At 34.5% G+C, this 22,472-nt stretch overlaps 1 protein-coding gene and 1 pseudogene across 2 annotated transcripts; both read right to left on the bottom strand.

The window, feature by feature from the left end:
- Positions 1–1,069: 1,069 nt before the first annotated feature.
- Positions 1,070–4,647, bottom strand: LOC127808292 (60S ribosomal protein L3-1-like; annotated as a pseudogene).
- An 8,210-nt stretch (positions 4,648–12,857) lies between these two features.
- LOC127807864 (cellulose synthase A catalytic subunit 2 [UDP-forming]-like) lies at positions 12,858–20,031 on the bottom strand. Of its 2 annotated transcripts, XM_052346032.1 has the most exons (14): positions 19,510–20,031; positions 18,942–19,137; positions 18,399–18,628; positions 18,205–18,307; positions 17,920–18,103; positions 16,757–17,023; positions 16,332–16,677; positions 16,045–16,182; positions 15,821–15,946; positions 15,512–15,724; positions 15,099–15,375; positions 14,625–14,821; positions 14,177–14,527; positions 12,858–13,942 (listed from the first exon to the last, which is right to left on the bottom strand). In XM_052346032.1, exons 1-14 carry the CDS (start codon positions 19,588–19,590, stop codon positions 13,361–13,363), a joined length of 3,291 nt encoding a protein of 1,096 aa, XP_052201992.1. In that variant the 5' UTR covers positions 19,591–20,031; the 3' UTR covers positions 12,858–13,360. The 2 variants fall into 2 exon arrangements, with proteins under 2 accessions (XP_052201992.1, XP_052201993.1); XM_052346033.1 differs by lacking the exon at positions 15,512–15,724.
- Positions 20,032–22,472: the final 2,441 nt, after the last annotated feature.

Raw genomic sequence — 22,472 nt, forward strand, 5'->3', positions numbered from 1 at the left:
TTATCCAAATATAGTTAATTGTGAATAATTTTAGTAATTAAAATGTTATTAACCAATTTTCGTGGGAACGATATCTTATTCATCACTTTACTTCTCTTGACTGCGTATGCTTGCGTGTTATCCGTGGGTTATATAAAATCACGAACAAGTTTTTGTTCGATTGGTCTCCCAAAAGACTTTACTATCTTTGATGTTGCAGCGACGATTTCCCAAACGTGGTCTCCGCTATTCACCCTTTTTCCATTCTCCTGCTAGATTTTCGATGTCGTCGTCGATCTCACGGAGTCAGGCGATGATTTCTCAAAGATTAACTTCCGATCTCCGGTTCCTGCCATTGGTCATCATGCCTCTGTCGCCGTCCATCTCTTACCTTTCATTCTTTCTCTCTCTCCATATATATATATATATTTAACATAGTATTTTATTTTTTATTCTTTTACACGTGTACACATGGATCCACTCAAAATATTTAAAAATACCAAGTGACATACCACCTAGGAAATGACACATGCCTCTCCACTCAGATTCGAGGATTGAATAAAATTACAACCAATCAATCAAATCGAGACGTTATTGTTAAAATTGAAACGTTTCAATTAAATGCAAAAACACAAAAAGGTTTGACTTTTTTTATTGTTATTAGCCCTAATATTATCACATGTCAACAAACTGGTAACACATTAACAAGTTTTTTTTAAAAAAAAATTATAAACCGCACAAATCTCCGTTATTGTTAACCCGCATGTGGGGGTTGGTGGGGGTGATGTTCAACGACTCCATAAGATAGGCAGCAAGAAAATCTGAGTTTATCATATATATAATGCCTATACGTAATAATAGGTAGAGTAAAGAACAAAACTTACAAGTTACATAGTATATGGGCACCACGCACATCATTCTGGTAAACAAAACTAGTAATAAAAATTACGATCCAAAATCTTAAAAATGTTCGGTCTCAAATCGATGGCCAACAAAGATAGTATCCAAAAATAACAATTATGGTCCCAAAAAGATAAAAGACATCAAACCATTCCACTAACGACTCCCCAAACTCTGAATAGTTGAAATGTCATGCTTTCAGGCGTTCATAAAACTTCTATTTCTCTTGTTTGGTCTGGAAATGTCCATGACCAAACTTTGAGGATGTGTCGATGAACTTAAGTTTGATCTCCTCAAGGGCCACATGGGAATTAGTCTGTGTGAGGAGAGACTGACGAAGTGTAACGAGCCTCTTCTTTGGGCTAACACAGCATCCCTTGATCATTAGATAATCATCCTTCACGCCCTTACGGGCGTAGCACAGTTGGTTCTCAGGTAGCAGATTGCATTCAAGATAATCATCCTTCACTACACCATAGTATGGGAAGCCACCCATTGGAGTCACATCTTTCTCAGTTCTAATTTTAAGGGAACAAGAATTAGACCACGTTAATAGGAAAAAAAAAGTAGAAAATTGATATAAGAACAAGATAAAACAAAACAATGTCTGATATAACGAGTATTGACCTGTCAAACACTGTGATGGCATTGTGGCTTTCCTGCCTAGCCTTGCCAAGCTTACAAATTTTCTTGTTCATTTCAGTTTGGTGGTATCCATTTTGACTAGCCCTAGCAATAGTGAATGAAATGATGTCAATCATCTCATCCTTCTGGAAAACAAGATTAATAGTGTTGGTCTATTAAGGTATGGCCGCTAAAGAGGGGGTGAATTGAGTATTTTAATTTTTTTTCTCATTTTTAATAAATATTATTGATTAATTATTTTCTTTAAGAAAATATAAATTATTTTTTTCAATTAAATTCTTAGTATTTAATTTTAAACAAATTAAGATTTTATAACTATGTATATGTGAGTTTGATATTAATAAATTACAAACCACAAGATGTAGCAAAAATAAATAAATGAGATACAAGACAATTTATAGTGATTCAGTGTTTTCACACATACTTACTCCACTCTCCCAAAGTCTCAACCGCCTTTAGAGTTCCACTAACCTCACCAAGGTTTCCATACTAGTTCACCTTGAAAACTAAATACACTCCTATATTACAACGGGTTTTAGGAAAAACCACCAACACCAAGAGTTTCTCCCTAACTTACCTTGAAAACTCGATTCACTTAGATTTTAACAATTTTAGAAAACTTATACAATCCACAATGATAATTTAATTGTTACAAATAATTTGTCCACACTTGGACATAAATAAGCAATTAAGAACAAATTATACAAGGCAATAATTTTTAAATAAATAAATAAATTTGTAACCTCAAATTGAATTGAGAATATCGAATTCGGCTTTACGATCTCTTTTTCTCCTCTTGTCTTATAACTATTCGGTGGATGTGCAATAAATCTTTAAGAGTCTTGGAATACTTGAAAATTAGCTTGAGAGCTTTTGGGAAGTTTTGACTGTTTTGGATAGGCAATATAAGCAATGGATACTCTCCAAAATGAATTTGGAGCCATTTATAAGCATTCTGAAAATTACTATAGCAACATTGTAGCAACAGTAAAATTCACTATAGCAACGGTCAAGTTCATTGTAGCAACGATAATGTGTACTATAGCAACGGTCGAAATTCTAATCGTTGTTGGTCATTGTAGCGGTACTGTACACCAACAGCTAGATTATTATTCCAACAGTCTGATTACTATAGCGTACTGTAGCACACTGTAGTAAAAGTAAAAATTAATTTTTTGATGTGAATTTTGCAAAATTATTTTTTATATATTTTAAAATACTTAAAAAATAATTTTAATAAAAAATAACATTTTTGAAAATACATACACTATGAAAAAATATTTTATAGATTAATCAAAAATAATATTTTCAGTAATACATATACTATGAAAAATATTTTATAAAATATTCTAAAAATTATATAAAAAATAATTTTAATAGAAAATAATATTTTTCATAATACATATGCTATGAAAAATATTTTATAAATTAATTAAAAATAATTCAATGTCATAATTTATATATTTAATAAAAACACTCTTTTTGTTAATCACTAAAATACTATAATTTTATATATTAAAAATTCTTTTTTTTTTTTGTTAATTATCAAAACTTAATTAATATGAGCTGATTGGCTCAACAAATAGGAATTTGCTTCTCAAAGAAGCTACAGACATAGTCCACTTTCTAAGCAATAGTCCCACCATTAACCTGGATCTCCATCAAGTATCCCTTCTTCGGCTTTAGTTCTTTCATTTTCCTTATCTAGAAGGAGGTGTAGTAACAAACCATGTTATAAATTATAATCAAAGACAGGTGCCGCTTTATAGCTCAAAAACTGGTAAGTAGGTTCAATAGGCTCTCAAACACCCCTATTGACTAATAATTTTAAATCCAGACACAGCCCTACAGGCATAAATATCTCCTTAACCCAATAATTAATCACGAGATCCTGCACTATATCACATGAGACCAAAAACTTTGTGACAGTTAAATGCATTTTCTTAAATAGATTTAGATTCCTTTTTTTTTTTTTGGTTGAATTTATATTTAGTTAGCCAGGATTACATCATCTTTTGTAGCAAAAGGTGCGAAGGAAGAAGAAATCAAGCAAATCAAATTGACAATATCAACAATAGCATGGTAGTAACAAATTTATGCATCACAATTTTGCACCTGAGTGTGAACCAAAACCCTTATAACAGTTGCATACTTCTTCATTTTCTCAAGTTGTGCATGAATATCTTTCTTCCCTTCATCACTTCCATACTTCTTGGGGTATTATTTCGTAAAAGCCTTCTTCTAGTGCCTTAACAACAACTTTACAGTAAAAATGAAGGTTTTCCATATTAACAAAAACCAATCATCAGATTAACATCAAAATGCTCTTGCGAAATTATCTCTAGCAGAAGATACCACCAACATACATAGAATGAAAGTTCTTTACTTGAACCAAGCTTTTCAACATCCCTAACAATATGGGTCATCCCAACCTTATAACCAAGAAAGGCAGTAAGCTTGCAAGGCTTGCTTGGATCATCCTTGAAAAAAAACCTTCATTGTATAAGCAAGGACAATGACAGCCGAATTAGCATTACCAATTCTTACCCTTTACATTGCATACAATTCATAGGAATGTATTTAAGAAGTAATGCAATCAAATGGAGAGGACGACAACATGTATTATGAGCAATAACAAACTAAAACATTTGTTTGGGACAAAATCGAATAAAAAAATAATTTTAAAAATTTGGCTACTTCTCAATAATCATGTGTTCGCTTAAGAACACAAAACACATACATGGTTTCTATTTTGGCAGACAGTGACCATGAATGAAAAATAACTATATCAGCATTTTACAATATCATCTTCTATACCCCAACATCTGTGTCTCCAAAATTGCAACTTCTAGCATCTTGCTTAATTTTCAAAGTGCAATTCTCTCATCATGAATGCATATTGTGACATGTTAATCCAAAATGAGGCTTGTTTGAAAATATCATATTCAGCATTGCCTCAACAAACAGTAACATGATGCTCTATAGGAAAATAACCTATTTGCTAATTAAATAACAATGACCATAGATACCAAGCATGTCTTTTCCTCTGTGGCGAGATGCTCACTTCCTTGGGAGGAATCCAAGGGAACCATGCTTGGGATGCTCGAAATTCTTATGAGACATCCTTCTCCTCCTCCTTCACAATTAAATGAGTGGGCAAAAAAAATTCATTACTCAACAAACCAATAGTAAACATCGTTGCAATCAACTCCACATGAAAAAAAATTAAATGGAACCCTAAAGATGTAACAAATTATAAATAAAACCTCAGATACATGTGAATACGACAACAATAGAATATAGCAAACGCTGAAATCTCATCAAACGTTTTGACAACCAGGCAGATCATCAAACATTCTCAAACATAATCATGGATTCACAAATTCATAAGCAGTATTCCTATTTCTTATGTCTTGACCAAAAATTTGCAGATAAATTCGTATAACCAGTTTAGGTCAAACGAATGCATGTATATCTACGAAATACGGGCTAGTTATTCGAACTTCAACTCCACATCAACACAACAAAGGTACATTAAACATAAAGGTGTGAAAACAAGCTTTAATCTTACAAGCATACTCAGGTATAGAGGAGAAAGATGGGGGGAGGGAGGGGGGAGAGAGAGAGAGAGGGGAGAAACCTGAGTCTTCCTTTGGCAAGCTGCCTTACAATAGGGTTGGCAAAACCCTAGTAGCCCTATTTGTAATACCCCATGTTGGCATGAGGTTGCCACGTAATTTATATGAGTTTAAAATATCAAAAAATTGGTTTGATAGTAAAATAAATCGTCGAATCGATGACAGGGAATACCTCGAAACTTAGATGTCTAAAAAAAATGATATAACATCGATGAGCGTCTCAAGACAGGATTTATGACGCCAAAAAAAATCAAATCTGATATGGTTTTCGATACAACTAAGTTATAACCCAAAAGACCAAATGATGGTAAGGGGCTTCCGAGAAATCCACATAACCATCTAAAGGCTCTAATTTTGTGATTAGAATAACCCTTAAATGGTTTTGAGATGAAACAAAAAAGTTTATAGTCGAAACATATATTTGGGGCATAACTGTAATTTTTAATTCTAGTTAAAAGGGGGGTGAAAATGGTATTTTTCTAAATTTGTTGAGCTAATTAAGAAGCATGGAACTTAGAGGTTCATGTGATAAAATATCAAAGTCTAAGAACTTGAGAAAAGGGGCCAAAATGAAAAAAAAAAAAAATAGGGGCCAAAATGCAATTTTTGGAATTTTTGTAACAAGGCTTGGTCGATTTGACCGTCGCATGGGAGCCAAAAATCTAGCGATGGGACGGCCAATCTCGTCAGGGCATGGCCACCATCGTCCTAGGAAGCTTGTGGGCTATGCAATGGCCGGTGATTGGCCAAAAAATGGCTGGATTTCGTTTATAAATAGGCAAGAGTTTTGGCCGATTTTAGAGCATCCCATTGCTCGAGTTTTGGTGAACTTTTTGAGAGATTGGATAAAGGGATTTTGCTCTAGAGGTCTTGGGCATCATTTTCTAGAGAATTTGGTGTGTTTTTGTGATGATTTGAAGGGGTTTTTGAATGTGGCCGAAAAAACGATACGATGACCGGAACCGGACTAGTTTTGCTCGATTTAGAGGCTTTACGGTTGGTTTTTCGAGCATTCAAGGGGTTCCCTAGGACCGATTCAATGAGAGCTTCATGGGGGTGTCATCGGATCAGCCATCAGAGGTCGTCATCGGTCACCGTCATCAGAGAAGACAACCGAAGAAGGTAAGAAAAAAAAAAAGACAAAATATAAGAAATTTTCAAAAAAAAAAATCAAAAAATTCTGGAAAAATTGGAAAATTATTTTTTGGATTTTGGTGGAGGAAAATTCTAGAAAATATTGGAGGAATTATTTATTTTGTAATTTTTGAGGAAAAAATGAATTATGAAAAATAGAGAAAAATAGGAAAACAAATCTTGAAAAATCTCAAAAAATTTCAGGAAATTAGGAATATTATTTTATAAATTATTTTGGAGAAAAAAAATTTGGAAAAACCTTGAGGAGATATTATTTTGAAAAAATGAGGTTTATGGAAAATAGAGAAAAATTAGGAAAATTATGAAAAAATTTAGGAAAATCAGAAATATTGATTTTCTTGGATATTTATTGATCAAGAGGAAATTTGGCTATAGGATTTGGAGATTTGCATTAGTTTTTAGGTTAGCATGTTTTTCGAGAAATCTTGAAAAGTGAAATTATGGTGAGTGTTCTTACTTAAAAACTTAATTTACTGTGAGTGGTTCTACTATCAAAACTTGGTTTATTTTAGGTGGTTCAACCATATACTTGATTTTGTTTTCATGCAATGATTTTGGCATGTGAATGGTTATTTTCATATGGATGGTTTGTCCAAATTATTTATTTTCGAGTGCATTGAAATGTCATTTTATGTAATGTATCATTACATGTTGTGGTTATGGCTTTGGCATATGTGTGGGATATGGGCAGTGTTTCGGGATACTTTTAAGTGAGAATGTAATTTCTGACGTAATTGTGGTGAGTCAGATTCCTGCATTGATGTTGACCCTCCTGTATCGGGAGTGGTAATGATTTTTCCCAAGATGTCGAAAAGATGTGTTGATATTACCCCTCTTAAGTTAGGGTTGTGTTGTGCCAATGCGTCGATGCAATTATGTTGCCTTTAGAGATATTGATCTTTCCTCGTAATATGGGTTAAGCGCGTATGGATTCTCTTAGATTGGGACATATCGGGATATGTCTATTATTCATGGTCTTACATGCATTCACGAAAATATTTTAAACTCTTACTTAAATGATTCAATATCTAATTTGTACTGTATATTCTTGGAATATTCAAACGAACATGTGAAAACAGCGATGCCAAGGGAAATGAAGTTATCGAGATATAACTGATAGTTACATATAGATCTTTTGTATGTCTTTTATTATATACTAGATATTCAACTGTAGGTATATTATTTTGATAATGTCATGTTAAACATCAGTGATATGATTTCTATATTATGAATAAAAAAATTACAATTATGTATCGTTGAGGTTTCAATCTTGTTTTTGTTGATGTGATGATATTACTTGTTTTAACTTATTCCTTTAAGTTGATATGTTGAGATGGTAGATCGAGATTATTGGGGTTTAATTTACGTTGAGTGTATATTGAAAGAAAAAAATATATCTCCAAAATCTCAAATTAACGCATGCTTGGAAGACCCGGGCATTACACTATTTATATAGTTGTTGTATTAGCCCAAGCTAATATGAAGATCGTTGAAATTACAGAATCATCCCATCTTTACGAATTTTTAATTAATTTATTATAATATATAAAATACATTTAGTTAATATAAAAGAATGAAATATATATAGATTAAAAAGGTAAATTAATAAAGCCTCTCGCTTTACCTTTCACATTCTATACCTTTTCATATAGTGGTTATATTAGCATGAACTACCCCTAAAGATTGTGCAAATTACAAATTCACCAACTCTTATTTAATATCAATGGTGAATGTATGTTTAATAAAATGAGAAGTTATGTATTTGTGTTAAATTAATATTAATTATGAAAGGACAACAAACGTTTAATATAAAGTATATTTAATTGCTATATCTCTTACTTCAAAAAAAAATTAAAAGGCTTATGTTCGTCAAATTAAATGAAGTATGGTTGACTCATGCTGTCCTAGTTGAACAAAGAAATCCAAAAACTTGGCCAATTAGAATTTCAGTCTAGTTGACCAAAGTCCCATAAAAGACTCAAAATATTTTCGACCAAGGTTTGGGCAACCAAAAATCTATTATGGTTGACCACCATCGAATAGTAAGCTTCTTGGTGTATAAGTATCTTAAGTTTAGTCGATCAAACTCTTCTAAAATGTTTCAATTTGATTTAGATAGTAAATTTAATAGACTAATGTTTAAAGTTTGATCGACCAAACTCATTCAAGTCACTTTTAATCTCAAGAATAAGTCAAATATATATTACTTAGCCTATGATGTGTTGAAAACATTCAATATGTTAATCTCTTTGCATTGCTAAAATCTCTCTAACTTGCAAAATATTCCCCTTTGTTGCTTAATATTTATTATTCCTTGGTTGACATGTTGTTTGCTCATTGACCCATATATTATCTTATGGCTTATGATATGCAAAATTGAGAAGCGTTTACAGAATTAACAAATACAAGTTTTCAGATAAACTTTAAATTTGAAATATCTTTAAGTAGGATGGACCCCAATGACTAGAAAAGTGGTTAAAGTATAAAATAAAGAGTTGATTGTTCATTTAGATAGTGTTTGTTAAAATAAATAAGATAATGTTGTATCAAGATAAGATTAGAATATTTTTCGGATCAAGATATGGAATTGTTAAGATAACACTGGAAAACATTCTAATATTTTTATCAAACTATTTGTTATTTTTTTTGAAATGCATTGGATTAGGGGTGAGCAGAAGTTCGGGTAAATCGAATTAACCACATTGAATTGACAAGTTCAGTTGGTTCGGTTCGATTTTTCATAGAAAACGGTTCGGTCAGGTTATATTTTCTTCTAAAAATTAGTTATTCAGTTCGGTTCGATTTTTTTAAACTAAACTGTGTACCCCCAAACCAAACCGAACCTGCCACCCCCCAAAGGCAGGCACGACACCCCACGCGACACCCGATTCCTGATAGGCGATAGCCTTCTGGCCCTTCTTCTCCAATCTCCATCCTTCGCCGATAGCCTTCTCCAATCTCCATCCATTGTCATTGCGGATAACATCTCCATCCCTTGCCATTGTCGATAGCTTCTCCATCTTTCGTCGTCGTCGATAGTGTGATGCCTATCTTCTGACTCTTTTCTTTATCCCTTTTGACGGTGCTGGTCATCTCCTCACCTCATCTCTTCGTTATTTCTCTCTCCTTCTACCATCATTCACCAATGGCGAAGATGAAAACGAAGGCCGGAGACAAAGACGAAGGCCAAAGACAAAGATGACGTCGATGGCCCCTTTGGTAAGTTTTTGGGCTAATTCTATTTTACATTGAAACCTAGATCTACTAAAATCCAACTATTAGATTTTTTGATTTTTCGGTATGTAGGTCACCGTGGTTAAGGGAATCCAATGATCGGTTCCAATCACCGGCCAATTAGGTAGTTGGCGGCAATAGCAAGACCGAACTAATGTTCGATCTATCAGTTATTTTGTGTTCCAATTCGATTTTTGGTTCGGTTATTATGGTTTAGGTGTCAGTTAGTTCGGTTTGGTTTGGTTCGTGATTTTTGGTCAGTTCGGTTCGGTTATAACCAATTACACATCCTTACACTGGATAACATTAACGTCATGTTTTTCTTATTTGGAAGGTCTAAAATAAATTTATCTGGATGGGAGATAAATAAATTTATCCGAAAAATCTTAAATAAGAAGTCACGTGACTTCTTTTCCAAATGGTCGCTAGATAAATTTAACAAATACAATGAAAAATATTTTTAAGTATTGATTCTTGTTGTACTATTGTTCATTCATATTTTAACTTTAAATAATACGGTAGTAAGTTGGTGTATTTTATTTTTAACTCACTTGGGCGTGACTTTGTAGAAAGAGTTCACTATAATTTGCGAGGGTGTGTAACTTGCTTCAAAAAGTGTTACTGATTGCAAGAGAGTTATACTTTGAGATTTTAGTTGTTGTACAAAAGCTAGGATTTATATGTTTGTAGTTGAACATTTCACTTTTTTTTTTTTTTGAGCAACAACTATATAACACTAAACTCCATGTCGTTAATTAATTGTAAATGTTTAACTTTTTAAAATTTCAAAATATCCATTCGTTATCCCTCTATAATTATACCAAAAAAAAAATATTGGAAATGGCCAACTACCATTATTGACCAACAACTACCATGTCGATGGATTTTTTAAAGAGAATCATGGGCTCTTATAGAGAGAAATGTACACACGCATATATATATATATATAAAGAGAAAGAGATATACATGGGTTTTTTTTGTTTCCTTATTTGTCGACCATTAGAAACCCCATAATCATGTTCTTAAAACCAATTGGGTTCCTATCAAAACTCATAGAAGAGAGACATACACAAAGAGAATAAAGAGATGGAGAAAGATAAGTACAAATTGGGATAGATAGGGTTTCCTCCTTATAGTTGACCATCAACAATTGGAAAGAAATTGCATTACCATGGATGAGAATTGATTAGAACTAGTCATTTGGTTTTAAACAAAAACCTAGATTGAAGAAAAAGAAAGTGATAGAGATAAAGAAAGAAATGAAATAAAAAACAAGAGAAACATGTCGATGACAAGATAAAGGCATAGACATAGAGAAACAAGATAACACGCATAAAGAGACTAACCATTCACTAGTGTCACTTTTTTTTGTCATTGTATACTAATATCTTGTCAAGTTGGGGTTATAAGAAATCCCTTTCTTAATGATCATTTGATAACGATTTTAAATGTCACTAAATGAGAAAAAAAGAAAAGTGGAAAGGAAAAGGAAAGAGAAAGAAAGAACGAAGAGGAGCCAGAAAGAGTTTTAATTAGTAAAAAAATAAGAGTAAAATGATCAATTTAAGTAATTTTTAAATAGTAAAAGATGTACATGTTATTTTTAAAAATCCATAGCCAATCAATACTTTTTCACCAAATTTTATGGCTATGAGGTAAAATTTACTCTTTTTATTTGTTTGTCACCGCTTAGTAAAGCGAGCTGACTGAATTTTGAAATTCATATCACTAACCCACATAGTTTAAGGGGGTGTTTGCTAATCAAGATAAGAGAAAGAAAATATCAGATATAGGAAGCATTCCGGATGTTTGATCTTTTCAACATGTTTGTTAAACTTATCTAACCATTTCGAAAAAAACCTCACATGATCTCTTATCTCCCCCTTTCAAGATAAATTTATCTGACCTCTCCCCTCAGATAAATTTATCTGGTTCTTTCAAGATAAGGCTAAATTATTTATATTTTCATAATAGTTAATGCCATTTAATGCATTTTAAATATTTAAATTTATTAAAAAAATTATTTATTTAAATCTTATAATTAATATTATTTAATATATTTTTAAATTATTATATATTTTGACAATTTTTAAAATTTATATGACATTATTCATTTTTAAAATTTAAATTTCTCTCTCTATATATATATTTTATTAACTAATATAATTCATTTCACGAATTTTTAAATTATTTTATTTAATTTTATATTTTATTATCTATTATGAAAATATGTTTTAGTCATTTTTAATTATCTAAGTAGAATTATTATAATTCTAATAATAATTATTTTTACTTTTCAACTCTTTTTAAATTTATTTTTGAACATAAATTTAGAAAATAAAATATCATTTTTAATTTTAATTTTAATTTTTTTAACAATTCATATTAATTATAAAATATTATTTTAATCATAAATTTAGTAATAGAAATATTTAGGTAAAAAAAACTCTTATTTTGGTGCTTATCATATGTATTAATAAACACATAAAAAAAATACAATTATTATGGTGTGTTTGATAACATCTAGGTGGAAAGGAAAGTGTTTTCCAACTTACATGGAAAACAAAAATCATCTCCCTCCTAGATGGAATTTTTCATGAAAAATAACAAAAAACAAGCTTTAATGGTTGTATCATGGAATTCAATTCCATAGAAAATATAACGTGTCAAACACCCAAAATGAAATTCAATTCTTTGAATGAGACATTTTTCATACATTTTTCACGCTATCAAACACACCCTTAGTAAATTCCAAAAAATTTAACAAACACTTCTATAGAAATTTTGGAATACTTTCCAACCTTATCTTGATCATTCTATATCTTGATCTAAAATACATTTCAATCTTATCTTGATACCTCTTATCTTACTCATTTTAACAAACACCCCTAAAGATATTAAAACTTGTAATTATTATTATTATTATTAATAAATAGGCATATCATGATCTTTAACTCATTAAATTCTCTCATTCTCTTCTCTTCTTGCTTGTACATATCACTCACGAATACTCTCCTTTGTTTCTTATTCCTTCTTCTATGACAAAAGTCAAATGTAATGATAAAAATCACGAAATAGCTCTATAATAACCCTCCATTTGTAGGAAAAATACACTTGAAATTTGAACCCTATTAATTCAGTTACAGAAACAATCTTACAGTTGCTACAAAAGCTCGCCCTCTACTACAGGACTTATAAAATGGCTAATAATAAGAAATCGGCGAGAAAGATGGTAGACAGTCATAACAAGTTTTTAACTACCAAACAAAGCAAAATGTACATACAAATTAGCAAATACTTTCCCAATAACAAAAGCCTTGCATCTTATTGACATTACACAGAAGAGTATGAAACTTGAGGGCTACAAAACAATCCCAAATTAGGGTATATCTTTAGATGAGCAAACAGTTTTATGAAAATTTTGAACACATCCTTATCCATAGCTCCTTATTCCTAAAGGGTATATAAATTATGAAGAAAACTAACTTTAGGTTCGACCCTTCCAACCCACAAAACCCAAGTGGTGTAAGAGAAAAACGAATGAAAAAAAGAACAGCCAAGAAAAAAACCTTTGCAAGAGATATACGAATGTGCCCGGGTCCAGTTTTCCTTTCTGTATCTACACAACCTACCGGAAACTTGCCTTCGCTTTTAAGATGGCTATATTGCCGGTGATTTCCAGTCGATGGCTAAACCAAGTCGTGGACGTGCTCGACTTTCACCCCGATAAGCATTCTCTTACTGAACTCCCAGATGATGATGCTTCTAACTATGATTCAAACCATCAGTACCTCTGTTTTGTGGATCATTTAATCACAATTCAACCCACAAACTTCCAGCACAATGCCATCTTTGGACAGGAATGGGTTGATCCGAACCCACAAAAGGGAGAAGATGGAAGCCAGAAGAATTGACCATACCACAATAATGGTGGGAACGCCTTGCTGTTTTCCCATCAAACCTTTCAGAAAAGGGTAGAGGTGGACGATGACCCAGAGAGCAAAGAAGAGCTTGCCAAACAGCGGACCCCACGTCTCATAGCCGTTGTTGATGGCATCAGAAACTCCAACCACGACCCCAATTATGTTTATGATCAGCAAAGTCATAGGAGGAATCAACAAAGAGGTCCATTTGAACAGGTACAGTTCCGAAAACTCCCCATCATCTCCTCCTTTGGATGTCACTGTGAAGTTTGTATTGACACCAGCCAAAACCTTGAGAAGACCTTGGAAGAGGGCAAACAGGTGCGATGAAGCACCACCAATCACCCAGAACTGCTCGTTCCTCCACCAGTCATCAATAGAAACACCTCCCCACTGCATCTCCAGTATACTGGTGGCAGCAATCGATATGAAGAGGGCCATGAATATAATGCTTGCGTAGTTGCTGATCTGCAAGACGACCCAATGTTTGTTAGATGAAAGCCTTGTAAGTGAATGTACCACGGAGCTTCTAATGTTGGACTATCTGGAGCATACATCGTTAAAAGGGCAAACTAGAAAGGGAACTGTGAATTGAGACTTCTATGATATTGCAATAAGAACATTTATTCTTTTTCCTGTTTCGCAAATAATCATGCTCCCAGAATATATTGAAAATTCTAACATGGATGCTGCAACACTCACCTCTGGGACAATGAACTTTCCAGTTAGCAGACAGACAGCTGGTAAGGTACAATATGCAATCAGGGGAATGGATGTCAATGGATAAACGACTGAGTTGATATATGAAAATCGCTCCAGTGGTTTTAAACCGCAACCATAACCATACCAGATGGGACAGTGCCTACTCAATAAAATCTCAACAGATCCCAGAGCCCATCGAAGAACTTGGTGCAGACGATCTGCGAGGTTGATGGGAGCCGATCCCTTAAATGCAGGCCTTTTGGGAATGCAGTAGACTGATCGCCAGCCATGGCAATGCATCTTGAAGCCAGTTAAGATATCCTCAGTAACAGAGCCATAAATCCATCCAACCTGATACATAAAGAATTACCATATAAAAAAATTATATCCTTCTCAAAAGAAGATTAAATTTCTTTAATTTTGAAGTAGTTGATCTGTTGCTATATACCTCTTTTCCCCACTCTGTTTTATCCTCGTAACCACAGCTAATGACATGAATTGCTTCTTTCAATAGTGACGCAGAAGTTGCTCCAGGTGGAACTCCGCCTTCCTCTAGCAGTGTAGAAGCAATGAAAACAGGTGACTGGCCAAACTTTTTCTCCAATTTTATCTGGGGCATGAGAGCTGATTTTTCATTATCTATTCCTGCAACAAAGTGCTTGTGAGCAACCAATGAAGGTATGGATCCAGTAAGAACAAGATTGAAAGCAAGAAAAGAAATGCAGGTGGACAATTTTTGGATTTCTTTAGGGAAACTAACAGATCGCATAGGATGTCAACAAATATTCATGACAGACACTCATGCAGAGACAGGTACAGCATTTAACTGAATGCACAAGTTCTAATACAGAATTAACTCTGTGGAAACCATACCAAAATTCACAAATAGATCATAAGCAACCCTCTTGAAACCACAGCTTACCTTCAACACCTTCCTCAATGTTTTCAAGTGCATATATCTGCGGTGAAGATTCTCTGCTGCTTGTTTTCTTCTTGTTCTCCTTTGATTTCTCTTTCCTATTTTTCTTTCTAGATCCACAACAGCAGCAAGAACACCATTTAGGCCAACAATTGCATGTTTTTAATGGGGCTTTCTTCTTCACAGGAGCATCATAGCCATAGAGCGCTTGCCTCCTGAAAACACAGCCCGTTCCGACATAAATTGGCCCCTGTATCCCATCCAGCCCTTTCATATTGATCTGTTTTATAGAACAATTAAAGAAAAATTAGTTTTCTCCGAACCGTATAATAGATTTATCTGAAACCCATGATGTACGACCACATAGATGTACAACATCAAGAGTCTCAAGACTACCAAGGTGGAACTTTACATACATCAAAGAAAACGACGTTCCGATTTGAGTATCTGTCATGACGATCAATCCCATCAAACCTTTGAGGGAACTGAACATAACATATTTTCTTTCCAGATGTAGGGTCCATCATGAAACACATAGCTTCACGGAGTGCTTTACTGTTGTTTATATAGTGATCGCAATCCACATTCAATACGTAAGGAGCATTTGAGATGACTGCTGAGACTCGCACCTAGAAGATTTTTTAAAGCAATAAAGAAACCAGAAAACCAAGTTAATTCACAGGGGAGAGAGAGAGAGAGAGAGAGAGAGAGTTTTGGTGCTTTACCAGAGCATTCATTGCACCAGCTTTTTTGTGATGCTCAAATCCTGGCCTCTTTTCACGAGAAACATAGATAAGACGAGGTAATTCATTTCCTTCAAGATCACGGACACCATCATGACCCAAGAATACCTGTTGCAGACAAATGAAAATCAAATTTCATCTAAACCTATTCTATTTATCATAGTACAGGCAACGTCATTTGTATTAGCAATCAGAAACCTCCATACCTGAATCATTCCAGGATGATCCCTGACATTATTCCCTGGCCATGGAGTCCCGTCCTGCATTGTCCAGCCATCCTCAGGAACTTTCTGTGCCATAGCGACCAGACCATTTACCCGAATTTTAAACTCTTCATAATCCCTCTGTAACAGTAGGATGAAAAGACAGTATTAGTAAGAGCTAATCACTGCATTTTACAAAAATAGACCAAAAATCCTGCTGCCAGTTCATATGAAAAGCATACTTCTAAATTGAATGGAAGCAGTAAAACAAATAAGAGAAAGTTCAAAACCTTCATTGCGCGACGTTCCCTCACAAATGTAGGATGCACTTTGTCTTTAAGATAGTCAACTTTCTGAGCAAAATACCATTCTGGGGCACGAGGCTCAATATTGAACTTTTTGCAGAATGGTACCCACTTCCTCGCAAATTCAGATGTCTCAGACAGGGCTTCAAAAGTGAGCATGGCAGCACCATCGTCTGAGACATAGCAGGTAACCTTGTCGACTGGATAATCCACGGCAAGGATAGACAGGACTGTGTTTGCAGTGATAAGTGGAGGCTCTTTCATTGGATCAACTGTACTTACATATACATCTATAGAGGCTAATTCAGATGGCCTGCCTTCTTTTTCATACCTGACATAAAAATTTTAGCAAAGCCAGCTTAGACCACGTAGCTGTTGGGAGAGAGAGAGAGAGAGAGAGGATCATATACCTCAGTGATAGCCTATCCAGGTATGTTTCTCGCTCAATTGGAAACCATTTTGGGAACTGATCAAAGATCCATGATACAGCAAACCAGATTTCACATATAATTGAAGTTAGCCAGAGTCCATATGCATCATTGACAGGGTGAAGAATCCTATAGTGGAAAAATAACCCCAGAATGGCAAGTCGCAGCAAAATGATCATCCTGTATGGGCTTATCTTGCTTGATGGAATTGGTAACTTTCTCCAGAGTGGCTGCCTACCTTCGTCCATCCTAATGAAAGAAGAAGAATGTTAAGTGATACATCAGTAAAATAAAAACTAAAAGGAGCTTATAAAAAGGGGGGAAAATGAATTGCTCTTTGCTATGACTTAACCCTTCGGGGTCAAGTCTGCTTGAGACATTTCAATGCTCACTAGAGATATTGATGAGATTGAAGATCTTCAAGCATGTTACCATCATGAGGTTTAGATTCCATTTCTAATTAAAAGAAGTAATTGCTTAATCCAAACAAATGCTTATTGTCCCATAACGTATTATTTATCTCCTTCTGCAATGTTTCCCAAACATCAATTTCATGTCTCTGCTAGCAAAATCCATGCAAATTGTTGGTTATAACTAATAACCCACGAGAATTTTCCATAAAAAGCACATCGCTGTTAGCTGGTCCCCACAGATGTTTGGTCAAAATCAATTTATTCTCTTTTGCTTTGAGAAATAAGATAAACATGTTCATGTTTATCTCTCTCGCTATATATATACATGAGAGAAGTGTGTAATCATTATGTTTAGAATGATGTTGCAACAAGCTCATGTACTCTTTTTCTCCTTTTTTTTTCTGTGATTCATTATTTAGTATAAAGCATGGGAATATCCTTCACTGCATAAAAATTCATGGAGTAATGCCATCTTTGTCATTAGCTTGTACCTATTTTGCTCAAAGTATTGGCCATGTATTAGTCCGGAAAACTAAGTTTACAGCCACAAAAGAATATCACTAGACTCTGGCTTACTATGAAATTGACTTCTTTCCTGATATTTAGTCTAATGAATTACAGGAACCACAAGCCTTAGTCCCACTAGCACAAGGTGGGGGACATCAATTAAATAATAAAAAAATGTGTGTCAGGATATTGTGTAGAAAACAAAAACAGAAACAGTGGACTTACTTGGGAAGATCAGGATCATCCAGCTCATTACCATCGAAGCTCCCACCCCCATCTCCTTCATGCTTCACCACTTGAAGTTTGTCACTCTGCCTTCTCTTCCACTCTTCCATTCTGTCCTTCCATGCAACAGTACCATATCCATACACTGCTAAGTCTTTCTTAGGATCCATTGGCCGGGGTGGCACTGTAAGATTGTCACCAAAAAGGACACTCAGCCATCCAAATATTGATAAAAATTTTAGTTCCCAAAAAGAAAATTACATCCTACTGAAACAGAAAACTTACAAGACATGGAAGAATCAGAAAATGGCACTGGATGGACACGCTTAGTCCGACTCATAAATGGTGGAATGATAAGAGCATGCTGATCAGAGGAAATCCCAGCATCCTTCAATAAGAAATATGGAAGTTCAAATTCAGACATACAAACTCCAAAACAAAGAATCAGAATTAAGAGAATTAATGTCAATTCAATCCACCTCGTGGTCATAAGTCAGGAGAGGGATATCTGGACTGAGGGACGAGGAATCCATCTCCAAGGGAGTAGTGAGCCCAGAACCATGGCTTTGGAGACCACGGCCAGTACCGTGGCGCGAAGAGAACCCTGCCTCTGCAATTTGATGCGAGTCAGCCTGGTCATTGGACCCAAATTCATTGTCCAAGTCATCAAATTCATCTTCTTCTTCGTCACCATCGACTCTAGGACTTCCTGATGCATGCAGGTGGCTTGTTAGACACACGCACATATTTTTTTTTGCTCTAGATGAGAACTGACAGCCACTACCCTTTTGGGTGTGCACTAGGTAAACTCACCGGGCAAGCGATAGCCCACAAACCACTCACCTGATAAGCACAATAAATCTATGTGTAGACTCACCCCTGATAGGTTTGAACCCTAGTTGCAGAGGAGACCACTGTAGTAGCCTCTTACAACCGGGCCAACACTGGGGCGTAGGGCTGTTTAACATACTTGCTATCAACAATTCAGCAGTTTCTGAAAACAATTGAGAAATGTTGGTTACCTTTGATGCGCTTGTATCTGGTTTTGCATTGCGGGCAAGCTTGATTGCCCTCTCTTCTTTCATACTCATAGCAAGGTCTGCAAACAGGGAAAGCACACTCGTTGCAGGCAACAAATGGCTCCCCATCCACTTTAACTTCGACCTCATCCCCACAAATCTGGCAAATCTGACCACTCAATTCCTTAACCGAAGTTACCTGTTACACAGAGGAACCATAGACAGTGCAAATCAGCACAACGATAGCGAATCTCAATACATCAACAAAGCGAGCTGAATTCCCTAGCAAGATACACGCAAAAGAAAGTTCATAAACTGAATGGAGCCTTAAACAGTGTAAATCGCACAGAAATAAGGGAAATCTATGTCTGACAGACGGCACTCAAGAGTTGACTTCGAATTTACGGGGCAGGAAGCAAAATTACAGTTGGGATAACATGAACCGCTCAAAACTGAAAAGATAGAACTCTATGTTTTGGTTTCAGAACAAAATCGAATAACAGAAACTGAAGATGAGTTGAACTGGGCCTACTCCAAATCTGAAGAGAAAAGCGACAAAGAAGACACTTACTCGGCCAATCTCATCGGCATTGATGACAACAAACTCATTTCGGTTGTGAGAACCGGCAACGAGTCGGCCTTTGGTTTCCATATCTTGAAATCAAGAGGATGGATTCACTCGAAGCCCATCAACAGTACGCTGAAATCTCTCTCTCTCTCCCTCTCTCTCACTTCTGGAGACTAGTCTTAAAGAGCCATCACAGTAAACACCAACCCCACATTAAAGAACGACTGAAAGCGACATTCAAACAGAAGACCCTTTGCTGGGAGAATGGATTCCTTTCTTGCGAGAGATAGTAGAGACTAGAGAGGAAACCCAGTCTGAGGAGAGAAATGGCTCCTCACTCTCTCTCTCTCTCTCTCTCAAACTGGGTCGGGCGGGATCGGTGGGTTAAAACTAAAGAGGGTGCTGGCTGTTGGTTCAGAGAATCAATGCCAGTGACAGTGGGGATGAAGAAACGAAGATGAGCTTTGGGGAGAGAAAGAGACACAGAATTCAACGCGTGATGCGTAAGATAGAGAGGATCGTTCGATGCATCCATCCGGTTGCATTGCAAGGCTGAAATCAAAAAGCAGCTCTGTTTTTCCAGCGGGGCCCAGGGGTGAGGTGGCCTGCGTGGCCGTCGCGGTGGCGGGACCTACCGTACCTGCCTTCTCTCTGTGTCGGTGCTCGTGGCTGAGGAAGGCCACTTTCGTAAATAACCCGGTTTCGCCTCTGTTCGTCAAACTGTAAATTACACTCCACACTCTTCAGATTTCACTAAAGTACATAGTTACCCTCTATTTTCTATAAATTACACTCAATTTAATAAAAAATGTCAAGTTCATAATTTTTTTAAAATATTTTTTAGCCTAAAAACAAATAAAAATTAAAGTGCACTAACCAAACACTATTTAATTGGATCATTACCAGTAAAATTTTAAAGGTGACAAAAACTTAATATTAAAAGGTATTTCATGTAACTTTTGAATAATAAGAATGATAAGTGTAATTTTTAAAAGATAACAGATACTTTTTATATTTATACCAAAACTTGGGTGCTAAATGTAATTTACCGTTGATAAAAATATCTCACGGTAGAAACCGCGGGACAGAGAGAAAGGTAGAGTGGACGAACGATGTCACGTGGGATGGCTGATATGAACTCAAACTATCGCGAGTAATTGAAGAAGCAGTCCACGCGAAGTGGAGGGCTTAATTAGATTTTTTGGTCCTTTGACCAAACTGCCCTTTTGGTTCCACGTTACTTCTACGTCTCCTCTCTTCCTCTTTCATCATTTACACGTTTCTCTTTTTATTTTTCTCACTTCTAATTATTTATCAATTTTAAATTAATATAAATATATATTAATTTAAAAAAATCTGAGTTTTCATTTTAATTCTATAAATAAAAAAAATAAGGGCATATAATGTAAAATTGATGTGTTTTGGATCACAGTCACTTACAAAAAGATTATAATTAAGAATAAACAAATTCAAATAATACTAAAAAATCACAAATAACTATAAGACTCCCCCATCAAGTCTCTTAGAAACCTTCCAAGCGCGGCCTCGATTGAAATATGTCAATTAATTTTTAAAACTAACGTCGTGAAAATTAAAATAAATAATTATTAAATATGTGAATACTTTTTTATTTGTCAACTTTAACTTCTATATAGAGGTGACTTCTCATTCTATAGGCATGTAAGAACTCATGCACAAATTACTATTTTAAGCAATCACAGAGAAAACGTGTAATTGTTATTTGAAGTATTTCAATAGTGAAATGTACGATTCAACTCATTCGGTTGGTTTGACTTTTTTTCTTTTTTCATTTTGTCGGGTTACTTTCTATTGATACATTTATTGTTTTGTAAAACTCTTTTTAAAAATTAAAAAATTAAGTTTTTTTTTTACAACTATGAGATTGTCGCAGTTGTATGGTTAGAAATATTAGATAAATAAATGTATGTTTGAGATGAGTGAATAGTGTTAAAAATTCATTAACAATGGTTTTATAGACCATAGGCTAATAAAATACTAAAATTCATAGAATTGATGTCACGTAGTTAATGAAATTAAAAAAATAATGCATGTGATTAGCAAAGTCTTGAAAATGATTTAACAACTAATGAGTTGATTTCGTGGAGAGATTACTAAATTCAATCCAGAAGTTCACTCTCAAATAAGCCAATCTCTTCAAACCAACAAGTCAAACAGTAACCTCCCATACATATGGGCAAAATATGATGTTTATCTCTATCCAACCCTATGAATTCTTCGCTAAACCTCGATAATCCTATCGGTAAAGCTTCATGTCATCTCAATTTGACCTAACAAATCTTGAATTCGCTAAACCTTGATAACCCTATCGGTAAAGCTTAATGTCATCTCAATTTGACCCAACCAATCCTTTATTAGCCCAAGATAATTGAGTCTAAGAATCTCGAAAATAATTTTGAATATCGTAACTCATTTCGCCTATATAAAAAGTCAAAACTCTTACGGGTAAACTATCTAACTCATAAGCACTTACTATATACATATTGTTCATATTCTTTATTAACTCGAGTGTCAAAAATTATATCAGGATAATCGATCTCATATTTTTTTTACAAATTCTCGTGTCAAAACAAACTTTGGTAATTAGTCTCAACCATCATCATATGTATAATTTTTTATAATTATACTAATTTGTGAAAATGTTTTATTTATATATTTATATAAAAAAAATTATCTATACACCATAGAATCAAAAATAATATTTCCAATCATAAATGCAGTGGAATCCAAGGAAGATGTAGCTGATATTTCAACATCAGGCAAGTGGACCATTCTTCTAACAGCTATGCTGCCCCCTTTGTTTTTTCTATTTAATCCCCACCAGTGAGAGGACTGCCAAACGGCCCCTAAAATAATTTTAGGTTCACAGTATTGATGAGCCTCCATTATTTGTATTTATTTAATCCCAACAGTATCTCTAATTTGAT

The sequence above is a fragment of the Diospyros lotus genome, chromosome 8, assembly GCF_014633365.1.
Source record: "Diospyros lotus cultivar Yz01 chromosome 8, ASM1463336v1, whole genome shotgun sequence".
In the NCBI taxonomy this organism is placed as follows: domain Eukaryota; kingdom Viridiplantae; phylum Streptophyta; class Magnoliopsida; order Ericales; family Ebenaceae; genus Diospyros; species Diospyros lotus.